Genomic DNA, 15,000 nt, shown 5'->3' on the forward strand with positions numbered 1-15,000 from the left:
ATATATATATATACATATAAGGTCCCGCCAACTGGCAACCCCTCCACCCCACCCCACCCCACCCGACCCACGCCCACCCCCACCTCCTTGTCTTCTCCAGCGCTCGTGTCTGTCTGTCTGTCAGAGGGCCCGCGACACTCGCCGTCTTCCATGCCAGAAATTATTTACTGCCTTTTGTCAGGCCTCTGTAATTACCAGCGCTGCGTAAAACGATTACACAAAAATCTAAGTCAAGCCTCCTTTCACACGCAGCATTGCATCTCATTTTGGAGAAAATAAGACAAGATTTTTTTTTCTCTCTCACCACCTCAAGAAAAAAAAAAAAAAAAAAAGGGAAAAAAATGAGGGAAATGCGCAACGCAACATTACTACTGTTGCCATGGAGCTTATCGCTGAGAACAGCCCAGCTCTAACACCTCAATAAGGACCATCACAATGTTCATTTACAAGGCCATTCACTGCACTTCAAATGGAGAGACCCTGTAATTTGATAATAAAAAATAAGTGTGGCTGTGGATGGCGGCACACACATCATTTCTTAGAAACAGGCATTAGTCCAGGTTAGCAAATCTGATTACGTTTTCAATCCATTTATTAAATAGCACAACTCAAGCTCAGGAATACTTGTCGCCACATAGCCTAGTAACAATGTATATGAAGTGAAACTGCTGAAGCCGCCAAAACAGCATCGATGAAACCATTAGTGGGTGTAAACAGCTTCCTCCCCTGCGAGGAGACCAACTGGAGGATAAATACCGCGCTGTAATCTGTGTGAGAGTGTAACTGTAGGCCCATTTAGTGATCACAGAGACTCCATAATGAGCATGCAAACAGGTTGTACTGCATGCACTGTATGGACAAATCGCACAGAGGACCCACATTTAAATAACGGAGCAAAGTGCAAAGTCAATTAATGAACAAAGTGTCTTGTGCATGAACTAAAGCTATCGTGTGGTGTGTGAGAGCGCTGAGCTAAGGTAAAGTAGGTGCATGCACATCCCACCTCAATGGGGCCAGGTGCAGGACACAAAAAATGTGTAGTAGTGATAAAAGAAAGTAGATGTCCGCACACTGGAGACTCCAAAACCGACAAGGTTTATTAAAAACACATGCAACGTTTCGACCCACCAGGGTCTGATGCCTGAAGAGGAGCGCTGAGCTAACCCCACTGATGTCTGTGCTTAGGATGCTGCTCAAAGGTATGACATTAGCTAATACATTTTATATCAATATTAAACTAGCTTTAGCTAGACTTTGGACTTTGGCACTCATTCGCCTGACATTTAAACTAGGGCCTACAGTGGATGTTGTCTACTACAGTGCTCTGCATTTGAATACGTGTTATGTCCAATTCAGTGTTTGGGGCATATTATAATGTATAGTGAAGCTGTGAATGAGAGTGGGCAAATGCCTATGCTCCAGGCATGCATGTGTGTGTACAGCGTATACATGAGTGCACTGCACTGTGAGGCAGTGGGCAGTGGGCAGTGGGTCAGTTCCCTGGCTGCATTACACTACACTGCTGCTGCCGCTGAGCCGTGTGTACACAGCACTCCTTCAGGATATTTATGTCAGGAGAGACAAAGTGAGTTCTGTCCGAGCAGATGAAGTGGGTGCATTATGTGCGTTTTCTGATGCAAGGCGAAAGCGTGCTGTCGGACGGTCCACAGATCACAGCTTTAAGCCCTCTTTTAATCTCTCCCTCAATAGAATGTTGTTGTTGTTTTTTTTTCCTATTTTTAAAATCAAATAATCATAAGAGCCAAGACAAGTATAGCCTACTAAATGAATATATTCAGCATAACACAATAGAAAATAAAATAAATTCCAATTGTATAGTCATGAAATCAAATTCCAATCATGGTACTTATAGGAATGACTATGGAAAGTGGACATACTGTAGGCATACAAGATGTGGGGTGACACTAAACAGTCAATGAAATCATTTTAATAGCTGATTGGAGCATTCTTACCTGGCAAGTTTGTGGAAGTGTAGTTGGTCATTAAGAGATTTGTCTCAGACTGTTAAAGGGATGACAGTAAAGGCATTAACATAGAAAAACAATACATTGTAAATGGAAGATCAACACATTTTTACTCATCATCTTTAAAATTGAGCAACAACGCCCCCTAGTGACAAAAAATGACATGCACAATAACTATCTGGGATTCCGTTTGTCCATTACTTCGAAAATAAAGTTTTAAACGAAGTTCACCTTTGATGGCTTGTATCCAAACAGCATGACAACGGCCATCTTCATGTCCTCTCTGTTCAAGTAACCTTTTTTGTCCACATCACAGCGTTGGAAAATCTGACAACAGGGGAGACACTTCTCATAAGATAAGGAAAATCTGTTGAAAGTCTTGTTCATTTCTCTTTTCATTTCACTCTTCAGCAAACCTTTCTCCAAACTGTAAAGATAACAATATAATCCCTATTCTACTTTCACATCCTAGTTCACCATGAGTAGTGTTTGATTGCCTCTCCTTTTATCAAAGCCATAAGTTGGGGAAACCCTGCCTGCTCTGCAGGCGAATTGGATTCCTTAACATATTTAGTTTGGTTTAGTAGAGTAGTTTAGTATGGTGATAGCCAGACTATCAAAGCCATGCACCTGGATTTGTTTTGGAGAGGTTCCCTAGCAGACAGCGCAAACACAAATAAATGTAGGCCTAGCAGACATTATGCAAGTCGAGTAAGTTACCTCCACAAAACGTTTTGTATCCACATCCGTTATTTTTCTGTTGGGTTTATACGAATTAATATAGGAAAACATTTCAGGTCGGCGCAAAAAGAGCTCACAAACGTCGGGAACAACCTGCAGTGTGCCAAAAATGTGTGTCGATGCCAAACGTTGACATGGGAACTCTGTCTCTTGGCCTGATTGGTTACAGTTTTTTCCTAAAAAGACCGGTCTGAACTATCCGTGCTTGCGATTGGTTTGTTATTCCGCGCTACTTGGATGCGTTTGTTTAAAGGCGCAGGAGATGTCAACACGTTTGTGTCGTTTTTATTTATGTTTATGAATGGCAAAATTACCGTTACATATTGCTGCAGATTAAATATATTTTAACACATGGCCACTCATTTGTCAGACGATACATTACGTGCTTTGACACGTTAGGTAGGACCAGTAGCTGCGGGGTCAATGTTTTCCGGGGAAGAATAATATTGTTACATCCTATGCTAAAACGAGAAACATAACAAAGTAGCCTTTGAACACATGCCACACACATGAGCATTGTGTTCGACTGAAACAAATTGCAAGCTTACATCTAAGATGCATTGTATTATTGCGGATCTTTTTCTGGCTTGAATAACGATGCATGCACATAACTATCGCTATCTTTCATGAGCATTGAAGGTGCATACTTCTACTAGCCAATAGTAAATCAGTATTCCCGCCGCCAAAGTAAGTTGGAATGTCTTTATGTCATGCCTCAGTGTTATGTAACAGCAAATAATATATGCACGCAAACTAGGGGGTTAGCAGGTACAATTTTGACAACAGTAAGTTTGACAAAGCAACAGTAGCCTATAGATCTCAAGTTTCATGCATGACCATGATGATCTTACTGTTATGCTGTTGGATTGCTGAGATTTAGGGTCAAAGGTCAAATTCTGGATGATCTTTGTAAAAATACTGTTGGAGGTTCTTATGTCTCTCTCACCATAATTGATCACTTTTTCACTAAAATATTTTTGTCTGATTATATCCCTTATTAATAAGTCGGATTCCAATCAGATTTTGGAAACAAAATCCTATAGGATTCCAATAGCAACAGTGCTATAATATTTAGGATTGTCCAATAAAAATCCAAAGTCTGATTCCTGAATCCTTTATGACTTTTTGATAAGGGATGCGTGTGTGTTTAGTGAATATTTTTCTTCTTGTTTAGAGATGTCTCAGAGTGCACATGGAAAGTGGACTGTTTCCAGTAGTGATGACGACGATGACGTGCCTCCCCGCTCAAACAACATCAAGACAGAGAGAGTAGAAACGCCTCAGCAAGACACAAGAAAGACTGAACCTGCAACAAGGAAGATTGCTAGGTTCTTCCAGTCAAACACAGACAAGCCTGATGTCAAATCAGAACCGTCCTTACCGGTGAAGAAAGAGGAGAAGCCCTCATCCCTGGCCATGGGCTCGGAGGCCCGGCAGATGGCTCATGCCAACCAGCAGCAGCCGGTGAAGTATGAGAACAACAACCCCTCGCCTGCCGCCAAGAGGAAGAGGGAGACGGAGGAGGCTGGCTGGGCCTTGTCAAGCAGCGACGATGACGACGACGACAACGACAACAAGGACAACAAACACAAGGACCGGGTCATCCCGTCTGGACAGAAGACACAGCCCAAAAAACAGCCTAGCCCCAAACGAGTGAAGAAGGAGGTCGACCGGCCTCCCAGCCCCCACGGCCGTACGTACTACATCGACGAGCCCGTGGACTACTTCGAGACCAGCATCGATGAGGAGGCGGAGACCTACCGCTTCTACCTGAACAAAGTGGTGGGGCTGGACAAGAAGTACAACACGGGAGCCATCCACATCAAAGGTACACCAGTTAGCATGTCCACACACCAGTTAGCATGTCCACACACCAGTTAACATGTCCACTCACCAGTTAGCATGTCCACATCAGAGGTACACCAGTTAACATGTGCACTAACCAGTTAGCATGTCCACCCACCAGAGGCACACCAGTAAGCATATATATACACAACAGTCTATGAGAATACTCAACAGTAAGGCTGTATGATGTGATGTAGAACACTTGACAGTAAGGCTGTATCATGTGATGTAGAATACTTGACTGTAAGGCTGTATCATGTGATGTAGAATACTTGACTGTAAGGCAGCAGGCTGTATCATGTGATGTAGAATACTTGACTGTAAGGCTGTATCATGTGATGTAGAATACTTGACTGTAAGGCTGTATCATGTGATGTAGAATACTTGACAGTAAGGCTGTATCATGTGATGTAGAATACTTGACAGTAAGACTGTATCATGTGATGTCGTACACTAGTATGCAGTAGACAGGCTGTGTGATTTAGTGTAGTACACTTGAATGTAAGGCTGTACCATATGATGTACTGTAGTGCATTGGGCAGTAGACATGTTGTATCATCATGTGATGTAGTACACTAGGTAGTAGCCAGACATTGTCATGTAATGTTGTTTGGTTGTTTTATCTGTTTTATCTAGAAATTCTCTCCCCCATGTTTGGAACTCTGAAAGAATCTGTGCAGGTACAGTGCTGCTTACTAATTCAGTGTGTGTGTGTGTGTGTGTGTGTGTGTGTGTGTGTGTGTGTGTGTGTGTGTGTGTGTGTGTGTGTGTGTGTGTGTGTGTGTGTGTGTGTGTGTGTGTGTGTGTGTGTGTGTGTGTGTGTGTGTCTCTGTGTGTCTCTGTGTGTGTCTGTGTGTGTCTGTGTGTGTCTGTGTGTGTCTCTGTGTGTCTGTGTGTGTGTGTGTGTGTGTGTGTGTGTGTGTGTGTGTGTGTGTGTCTGTGTCTGTGTCTTTGTGTGGGAGAGGAAAAAAGAGATGTTGCCTTTGATGTGTCTACACATCAATGCATTTCTTTTTGTAATTTAATTCTATAGTTCAACTACTGCTTTGATATCCCCTGGATGGTGGAACAGTACCCTCCGGAATTCAGGTAAAAACAGCTTCCGCCATTTCTGATTGCCTCACGTAACATCAGCAAGGAATTTGTCCTACAAGCAAAGAACACTTAGCATTGCATTCATATCTTTTTGTTGTTGTTGTTATGGTATCCGTGGCAAGCTGCCCTCTGAGTAAAGTGATGCTCTTTCATGCTTAACACACACACACACACACACACACACACACACACACACACACACACACACACACACACACACACACACACACACACACACACACACACACACACACACACACACACACACACACACAGACAGAGCAAGAAAGAGAGAGAGAGAAATATATACTCACACACCCACACACGCTCATCTGTTTGTGTTCTCAGGGATAAGCCTGTCTTGATTGTTCATGGCGAGAAGCGAGAGTCCAAAGCCCGCTTAATCCAGCAGGCCCAGCCATATGCCCACGTCCGCTTCTGCCAGGTGGAGTACTATTAGCCAATCTGTTTCAGGAAGGCAATAATTACATGAGCAAATACAAATATTCACTCTGCCACCTGTAGGCAGGCTTGCAGTATGCATGTGCGTCCACTAGGGGGAAACAAAGGGCCAGGTTCTCGGTGTGTTTGTGGGGTTTAAAAATCTCATGAATGAGATGTGTAACAGGCCTGTGAAGGCAAATCCTTAGGGAAACCCACACTGCTCTAGATTCATGAATTACCTCTGCTTGATGCAAAGATAATTGTGAGAAATAAAATGCCTCCTTGTAAAATGAGCAAAGTTAATGGGATTCCGAAATATGCTTTTGCCTAATGAAATGAAATTGACTTGGGTGTCTTGGATCCGACAGGCGAAACTGGATATTGCCTTTGGCACACACCACACGTAAGTGTTCTTTTCCTCTCTCAGAGTATTAAACATGTACATCATCTTGTACTTAAATGCTATATTTTTTGTGACATTACAAGGCCGTTGCTCCGATTGAATGACTGTTTGTCCTCTGCTGAAGTGAATCAAATATGTTTGATTTCTGGTTTTCATATAAAACAAGTAGTGCAAAATATTCATAGAAATTGGTTATAATGACATGAGGCGTATCCCATTATTAGATAAGCTACAGAAATGGCAGCCATCTTGAAGTTAAGGATGCAGTCCATAATTCAGTTTCAGTTTTGCAAACGGTTGATATTTGAGCTCAACCGCCAATCAAATTACACTCCTCCGGTCTTTGCTGCTAACATAAAGTTTTGATTGGCTAAGATTTTTTTACGACTCGGTCCCAGTAACCATTTTTGTTCACAGAACTACAACTATGAACACTGGAGGTTTTTTTTAGGGTAGACACTCACCGGACAGCTACAGTAGACGACTGCAAGTAACAGGTCCTATATCCTAACATTGCTTGTAACAATAATATTGATTGGACAATGCTGTGGTTTTGGTGTATATTTGATCTGATTTATGTAATCATGCTCACTCCTGGCAACAGCTAGTGTTGAAAAGCGCCTCGAGATGGACGGCTGTATCAGTACCAGTTTGTCATAGACTTCCATAATGAGGCTTTTGAATATTAAGAAGAGTGAGGATGTTTTTTGTTTTTTTTATCGTGTTTTTCTGATGTTGTAATTGCCGCCTGACGGTAATTATCTCAACTTCTCTGATCTCTCTCACACACGCGCTCGCACGTACACACACACACAGACACACACACTTTCCATGTAGCCAGGTGCGTCTCCACTTAATGACGGCACAAAAAAAGGCCTAATCACGATGCATTGAGTTAGCACAGGAGATGTTATCTCATTGGAAGCACTGGTGGGGTCAACCTACTTCGGGGGTACTGGGACCCCCCCTCAGTGTCATTAGTATTCTGCTTGGCACTTAAGATCAACAAGCATTGGGTTTGCTGTGTGCTGTGGTTTAGGGTAAAGGTGCAGAAGAGCCACAGCATGATGGCATATTAATGACTTACCAGTCCACTGCTGCCTTTTCTCTCTCTCTCTCTCTCTCTCTCTCTCTCTCTCTCTCTCTCTCTCTCCCTCTCCCTCTCTCTCTCCCTCTCTCTCTCTCTCTCTCTAGTCTTGTCCTTTCATGTTCTGCATGTTTAATGCAAGGGGCAGAGCACGGAGGCAGCAGCAGGATCTCTTATAAGCAACAGATGTGCTTCATGCCCCACACCACCACCAACTCTACTACAGCAACCAGCAACAACCCCCCCCCCCCCCCCCACACACACACACACACACACACACACACACACATCCACCCTCTTTCTCGCACAACCCAACTGTGATTGCAAATCTGAATTGACCATAGGAGAGTGGAGAGTTTGTTTATACAGTGCGTTGAAGATTATTCCAGGAAGTAGGGGCATTGTGGCAAAAGGCTGATTTCCCAGTCTATAATTCCCAGCTCGGAATTAATGTGAGGGATCTTGAGCATCATACAGTCATTTGATCTGGTCTGAGAGAGACCAGAATTCCAAACAAGCATATTTTAAACATAACATGGTAACTTCCCGACAATACTTTTTTAGATAAATAAGTACCCATGTCTATTTCTCTTTTCTGCTAAAGATGACCAAGCTACCTTATCATATAGGACACAGTGCTATTACAGGACATGTATGGTAGGACACAGAATATTACAGTAATGAATCAAAGGTCAGGGTGATCGACTGTGTCCAGGGCCTTGAGCGAAGAAGTTTGAGACAGTGCTGTGGTTTGGTCTAAACTCTTGTAGTTGTTGTGGACTTAATATTTGAGGGTAATTTGGAAATGGAAAGTAATTATTTAAATCCTCTCTTATCACACCCGCTGTGCAAAGCACACATGTCACATGGGTCAGTTTCCAGGCACTAGGAAATAGGGCCATCAAAATGGAAAGATGATGGTGTGATAATAGAAGCAGACAGTTTAAGGGGAAAAAATATATGTTTTGTATATAATCTAATATATCTTTTCCAGTACCACTCCTAGTGTCGATAGCTTCTGATGCCTCAAAGTCATTATGTCATCATAATCCTTTGCTGTGTCAGCTTTATCAGATAGTTGGGACTGTTGTGTGGTGATGGTTGGTTGTTTGTCCATCCAGACACGAAAAGGCCTGTTAGGCCAGTAAAACTCAACAGGGTTGTGTCCAGAACACTGTTTTGTTGTAGAGTTTCTTTAGAAGCTCAGTGTGAAATGTGTTTTTTTCAGGAAGATGATGCTGCTCTGGTATGTGGAAGGGTTTCGAGTCGTCATCCTGACCTCCAACATGATCCGAGCCGACTGGTACCAGAAGACTCAGGGGTGAGTGACATCTCGGGTGTGTGTGTGTGTGGTGGGGGTGGTGGGGGGGCAGCTGTTGCACCTGTGATCTGTATCACATGCTACAAGAGATGTAGCCAGGGAGAAAACGTACACACATGAACGGCCATAAACTTAAGCTTTCCAACGATAAGTATATCGAGGGTATTGCATAAACTATCGCTAAGATAACCATTAACCGCAAGTTACCATGGTTCTCCTGTCACAACATGCCAGAAGAGGAGAATATCACCTTTTTAAGCGGCGTGGACAACGGGAATGACTGCTAATGTGTTGAATCTTCACGGGGTCGAAGCTTGTGTTTTTTCTTGAAATTTGTTCACGATATGAAGGTGTAGACTGTATACTGTCGAATTAAGTGCGAAAACGTTAAATTAACATTCTAGCCCGTACGTTTGTTTATCGTGGGTTTTCTCAACATAGCATCAAGCGCAAAGCGACTGGTTTTGCCTTGCAGGGTCACATATATATTGTGATTGACATGCGACAAGTGATACAGATAATCTCAAATAGATCACTAGGATTTATGTACTCTTTGTACTGACCTTTATTTTCTCATATTGTCTGTGTAAGATAGACGGTTACGGCAATGGTCAATGATGATGAAAATGTCCATTGACAAAATAGTAGCAATAACAATAATTACAGTACAATGTAAAATATATAATGTATACATTACATACATATAATAAACAAATACCATAAACATACAAACCATAACTTAATTAATTAAGTGTGAGCTGAACAGATAAGTCTTTGGACTCCTCTTGGCAGATCCAAAACTGTTGTAGGAACGCAGCACACCAGGCTACTCATTCGAGGAACCACTGAGGGAGGGGAAAAAAAGTAGACTGATGAGCGTCAACCAGAGGTCATTTCCTAAACCCCCCCTCTCCCCATCTCTCTCTCCCTGTCATTTCCTGTCCACTTCTCACTGCCCTTATGAAATAAAGGCTAAATAAAATACCACAAATATCACTTATATAAAACAGAAGCGGGGGGGGGATATTGTGACAAGCCTTGTGATGACTAGTCTGACAGGCCATCAGATAAAAATATGGAGAGCTTGCAGAATATAGAGCAGCCAGAGCTCACACGGCATGGGTTCCCCAATACCCTCCTTCCTGTTTTAGGCCAGAAATACTGTAGGTGCGCTCAACTCCGCATGAAAGATACGCTTTTGGATGCGTAAACTAGGAAACACTAGATAAACAAAAAAGTTAACGCACTTGCAAGCTATAACTCACATTTAACTAATATGAAAACATGTCAAGACGGATGCGTTTCACCTATGCTGTCTTCAGCGAGCGTCTTCTTTTTTTACGAGTCTTGTCACTGTCCCTTGGATGAGTCCTTGCCTGAGAGTTACCGGTAGAATGAGCTGGTTTGCAATTTGTTTTTTGGTCTTCCTATCCAGAAATGGTGTTTTGCGCATTCAGACGCTGTGCGTTTTGCACTTTATTTGGTGGTTACCATGACGACATACAGGAAATTGAAAAGAAGCAAATTTATCTCAAATATACTGGCGCATCAGAGACTTAAACACTCATACTGTCAGCCTTATTCACTGGAAGGAGATCACGCTGGATTAACTTCTCATTTTTGATTTCCTATGGTGTCTCAATGAAGAAAAAAAAGGCAAACAATAGGTAATGAGACCAGAATAGGTTTTAGATATCTGTGGTCAGGTGAAGGTAATTGAAACGACTTCTCCCCATGCTGCACACTCATCAAAGGACCTAATAAGTGCCTAACGCAGCTGGCGACACCAAACCGAATATACGCTGGGAATAATTCTGAATGCTAATTTTGGATCTCCTTAGAGACAGTGGTGGACCACAATAAAGATCACAGTCTGAGCAGCATGTCACAGTCTTCCCGGGCACAGCAGTCGTGCGGAAGTGTGATGAAGGAGTCTGTGATTGTGAATAATGAGTACAACACACAGAGAGAAACCGAGAAACACACACACACACACACACACACACACACACACACACACACACACACACACACACACACACACAGAGAGACACACACACACACACACACACACACACACACACACACACACACACACACACACACACACAGAGACACACACATACACACGCACACACACAGAGCAGCCCCTTTGTAGCATTGCTCTCTATTCATTGATATACTGGCAACAACCTTTAGTGTCACGGAAGTCTCAAAGGTTGTCTCATCAGACACACACACACACACAGACAGAGAGAGAGTCTTTCTTTTCAGTTTCCATCACTTCAGTACAGGATCATCTTTTGTTATATCATCGTGATGGTATTGCCCGCCCCCCCCCCCCCACACACACACACACACACACACATACACACACACACACACACACACGCTTCATAACTCAGAACTCATAACAATGCCCCACAGATGCATAATCATTCGCACTGTAGAAGAGGGTGAGGGGGGAATATGTTTGTTGAGCATGAAGCTCTTATGTTCCATTATTTTCTCTTAGTGTGTTTCCTGTGGGGCAACCTCCCATCACACACACACACACACACACACACACACACACAGACTCACACAGACTCACACAAACACACACAGACTCACACAAACACACACAGACACACACAGACTCACACAGACTCACACAAACACACACAACACATACAGACACACACACACACACACACACATACACAGACTCTCTCTCTCACACACACACACACACACACACACACACACACACACACACACACACACACACACACAGCTCATCTGGTAAACATTAAAAAGGGCTATGAGATGATGCTCAATGAATGAGATTAGACCCCGGGTGCTCCACCTCCTCGTCCCTGCTCTCCTCTCATCCGCTGCTGTGCTGACTGGACTCCGGCCCCTGCTGGATTCATTAGCTCAGATCAGACACAGGCTGGCATTCACTGTTACACAGACATAATATGGACCTTACACAGGCTGGGATTCACTGTTACACAGACATAATATGGACCTTACACAGGCTGGGATTCACTGTTACACAGACATAATATGGACCTTACACAGCCTGGGATTCACTGTTACACAGACATAATATGGACCTCACTGTTACACAGACATAATATGGACCTCACTGTTACACAGACATAATATGGACCTTACACAGGCTAGCCTTCACTGTTACACGGCAGACGTAATATGGACGCTTTTTTCCCCCGGCCGAAAACAATAAATGATGATGAAAATAATAACATGGAAAATATTCCAAATATCTGTGCAAATATCCTGCTGAAAAAATTCCTTTTTCTTTTTTCATTATTTCAATTTCATTTTCCTGATAAGCATGAGGCATTTGAGACTCTTTTTTCTCCATTCTAAAGAGTATACATGTTAAATGTCTGTTGACATATGAATTCCTGTGACACATTGTTTTGAGTCTCACATCGTTTTGAGGCAGAGATTATTATTTGCCATCACTCTGGCTTTGTGCTCTCTTTGTTATGGATTGAGGTCTTGATTGTGTCTTGTGTCTCACCATTTATTTTCCACTTGGATGTTTCAGATCATTGTCTTGCTTAAAGGTCCCCTGCCCAGTGCCTGAGGTTTTCCATCAGAATCTTGATTTCCTCCTTTTTTTCTCATGATGCCATTTCAGTTAACAATATTGCCCGAAAATGAAATGTTCACCCCATCCCAAAATGAGCCACTTGGTCATCATGGATCACTCCTCTCCAAACATGCACAATTCAGCTTAACCTTGATGACTCATGAGGGCACACCTGGATGAAGAATTTAGCCTTCGCTAGATTTTGTTTTGACTCAGGGACATGGCCTGAGATCGACATTAAAAATTATTACACAATTAAAGCAACATTAAAGAGTTTTTCGTACCTTAACATAATGTTTCCAAAATAATTTCAGCGGTTCATCAACTCGTAACAGGGTGAACAGCACTTCTGCATTCACTTCGCGGCCCTCTATCGGCTATAACCGCACTATGTAACTTTACCAGATCGGGTAGCGTACCTGTGGTTAGATCTCAGAAACCACAAATTTGACTTGCTTTGATGTCGCAATACATCATACTGTCATAAAATCATGCAACATATTCTACCTTGTCTGTGGACATCGTTATTTGGTGGATAAACAAATAGCGTGCGTGCAAAAGAGTAAAAGTGCTTTAGTGTTGCTTTAAATCCCAAAGACGCCATGTCCATATCAAGTGCTGGCGATGAGAAAATTATTCTGTTGGGGTGTTTTTTTCAACCAGTGGGACCTGGTGACCTTCGGAAAGTAAATGGTAACACTAAAACAAGGGGCTGCATTAAGATTCTGGAGGAAAAGATCAGACTGTCTGCCGCGAAACCGGCCTCAATAGGCGGCATTGGACCATTAGTCCAGACCACAGTCCGTCAGAAAAGTGTGCACAAGGCCAGAGTGATGGCAAAGAATCGTTCCTGCCTAAAAACTCGGACTGCTGCTAAAAAGATGCGATCTACAATCATTGTGGAGACATGGAGAGGCTTGGTGTGTATTTTAAGAACCATTTTGAGAGCTGTGATGATGGCAAATAAAGATGTTTCCATTGATTATCTAAAAAGGGTATGAATAGTTTTGGACACACCATTTTTCATAAAAATGTTTTTAAAAAGATGAACAAAACGCTTCTTTGTCTGTCTTGCAACCTTTTGGCATGTGGCAGTGTCATTTTCAGACCGAACAAAAAATATTGATCAAGAGAAACATTAAATTAAACATGAAATCAATATTTGCCAGGAGTATGAATAATTTTGTTCTCAACTGTATGTAAATGAAGTGTGTGTGTGTGTGTGTGTATGTGTGTGTGCGTGCTTGCGTGTGTATGTGTGTGTGTTGACAGGATGTGGATGAGCCCTCTGTACCCCGTCTTGCCCGAGGGGAGCCCCGAGACTGCAGGGGAGTCTCCGACGTTCTTCAAGAGGGACCTGCTGGAGTACCTGCAGGCCTACAGGGCCCCGGAGCTCAGCGAGTGGATGCAGCGCATCAGAGAACACGACCTCTCAGACACCAGGTAGGACTAGGACCCCTGCAGGAGAACGCCTCCACACTGCCCGCTCTACACACACACACACACACACACACACACACACACACACGCACACCTAGTTCTGGCTGTTGACCTGTGTGCTTTTGCGTGTGCGCGCGTGCGTGCGTGCTTGCGTGCGTGCGTGCTCTCCTACATGCGCCTACATAAATGCATAAGAGTATGATGTGTGAGAGACTCACACACAAACAGAGAAAGAGAGAGTGTGTACGTCTGTTGTGCGTGTGTGTGATGATATACACTGATATACCCCCAGTTTTTGGTTTGGTTTGGTTTGTGGAATATACCCATACAGTAATTTCCCGCATATAAGCCGCATTATGTATAAGCCGCAGGACAGTGTTTTATGCAAGTTAAAAGAGTCAACACTATATTAAACCATATTAACTGCCCCCCTGTATTAACCTCTTGGCTGAAGAAATTTTGCAAAATCTATGTATAAGCCACGGCTAATAGTCTGGAAATTACGGTGGTAGCTTTTTAGGAATATTTGATGGACCCAGCATGTACTATGTGAAATTAATGGTGGTAATCATAGCAGAGACAAATGGAAAATGGGACAAAAATGGCAGGATTGTGTGAAACTCATTTCCAGAACATAAACATAGTTAAGGCAGCCAGAACAGCTTTTGATTTTACACCTACCTATCTTCCATCCTCGTGTGTGTGTATGTGTGTGTGTGTGTGTGTGTGTGTGTGTGTGTGTTTTGGCTGGAAAGTTAATCATTGCTGTGAAATACATCTTCTCTGAGAGCTTGTGTGTATGTGTTGTGTATGTGTACTGTGTATGTGTGTGTGTTGTCTAGATGAGCAAAGTTAATAATTGATGTTTCACACATCTTCTCCAAGAGGTTGAGTGGTGTGTGATGTGTGTCTGTCTGTGTGTGTTTGTGTGAGAGAGAGCATCTATGTGTGTGTGTGTGTGTGTCTGAGTGTGTGTGTGTGTGTGTGTGAGAGAGAGAGAGAAAGAGAGAGTCTATATATATATGTGTGTGT

At 42.9% G+C, this 15,000-nt stretch overlaps 2 protein-coding genes across 2 annotated transcripts in view; one reads left to right on the top strand and one right to left on the bottom strand.

Moving 5' to 3' along the window:
- The window catches only part of efcab11 (EF-hand calcium binding domain 11), a 70,610-nt gene extending 67,804 nt beyond the window's left edge, over window positions 1-2,806 (bottom strand). Inside the window, exons 1-3 of the mRNA XM_062523278.1 lie at window positions 2,706-2,806; window positions 2,217-2,312; window positions 1,974-2,022 (exon numbers count right to left, since the gene is read on the bottom strand). Coding sequence (XP_062379262.1) covers window positions 1,974-2,022; window positions 2,217-2,312; window positions 2,706-2,777 — 217 coding nt within the window. The 5' untranslated portion in view covers window positions 2,778-2,806. The remainder of the gene's footprint in view (window positions 1-1,973; window positions 2,023-2,216; window positions 2,313-2,705) is intronic.
- A 394-nt stretch (window positions 2,807-3,200) lies between these two features.
- The window catches only part of tdp1 (tyrosyl-DNA phosphodiesterase 1), a 39,088-nt gene continuing 27,288 nt past the window's right edge, over window positions 3,201-15,000 (top strand). The window contains exons 1-8 of the mRNA XM_062523574.1: window positions 3,201-3,413; window positions 3,903-4,554; window positions 5,208-5,251; window positions 5,605-5,660; window positions 6,015-6,111; window positions 6,479-6,513; window positions 8,829-8,921; window positions 13,801-13,971. Coding sequence (XP_062379558.1) covers window positions 3,903-4,554; window positions 5,208-5,251; window positions 5,605-5,660; window positions 6,015-6,111; window positions 6,479-6,513; window positions 8,829-8,921; window positions 13,801-13,971 — 1,148 coding nt within the window. The 5' untranslated portion in view covers window positions 3,201-3,413. The remainder of the gene's footprint in view (window positions 3,414-3,902; window positions 4,555-5,207; window positions 5,252-5,604; window positions 5,661-6,014; window positions 6,112-6,478; window positions 6,514-8,828; window positions 8,922-13,800; window positions 13,972-15,000) is intronic.

The sequence above is a fragment of the Sardina pilchardus genome, chromosome 20 (genome assembly GCF_963854185.1).
Source record: "Sardina pilchardus chromosome 20, fSarPil1.1, whole genome shotgun sequence".
Lineage (NCBI taxonomy): Eukaryota > Metazoa > Chordata > Actinopteri > Clupeiformes > Clupeidae > Sardina > Sardina pilchardus.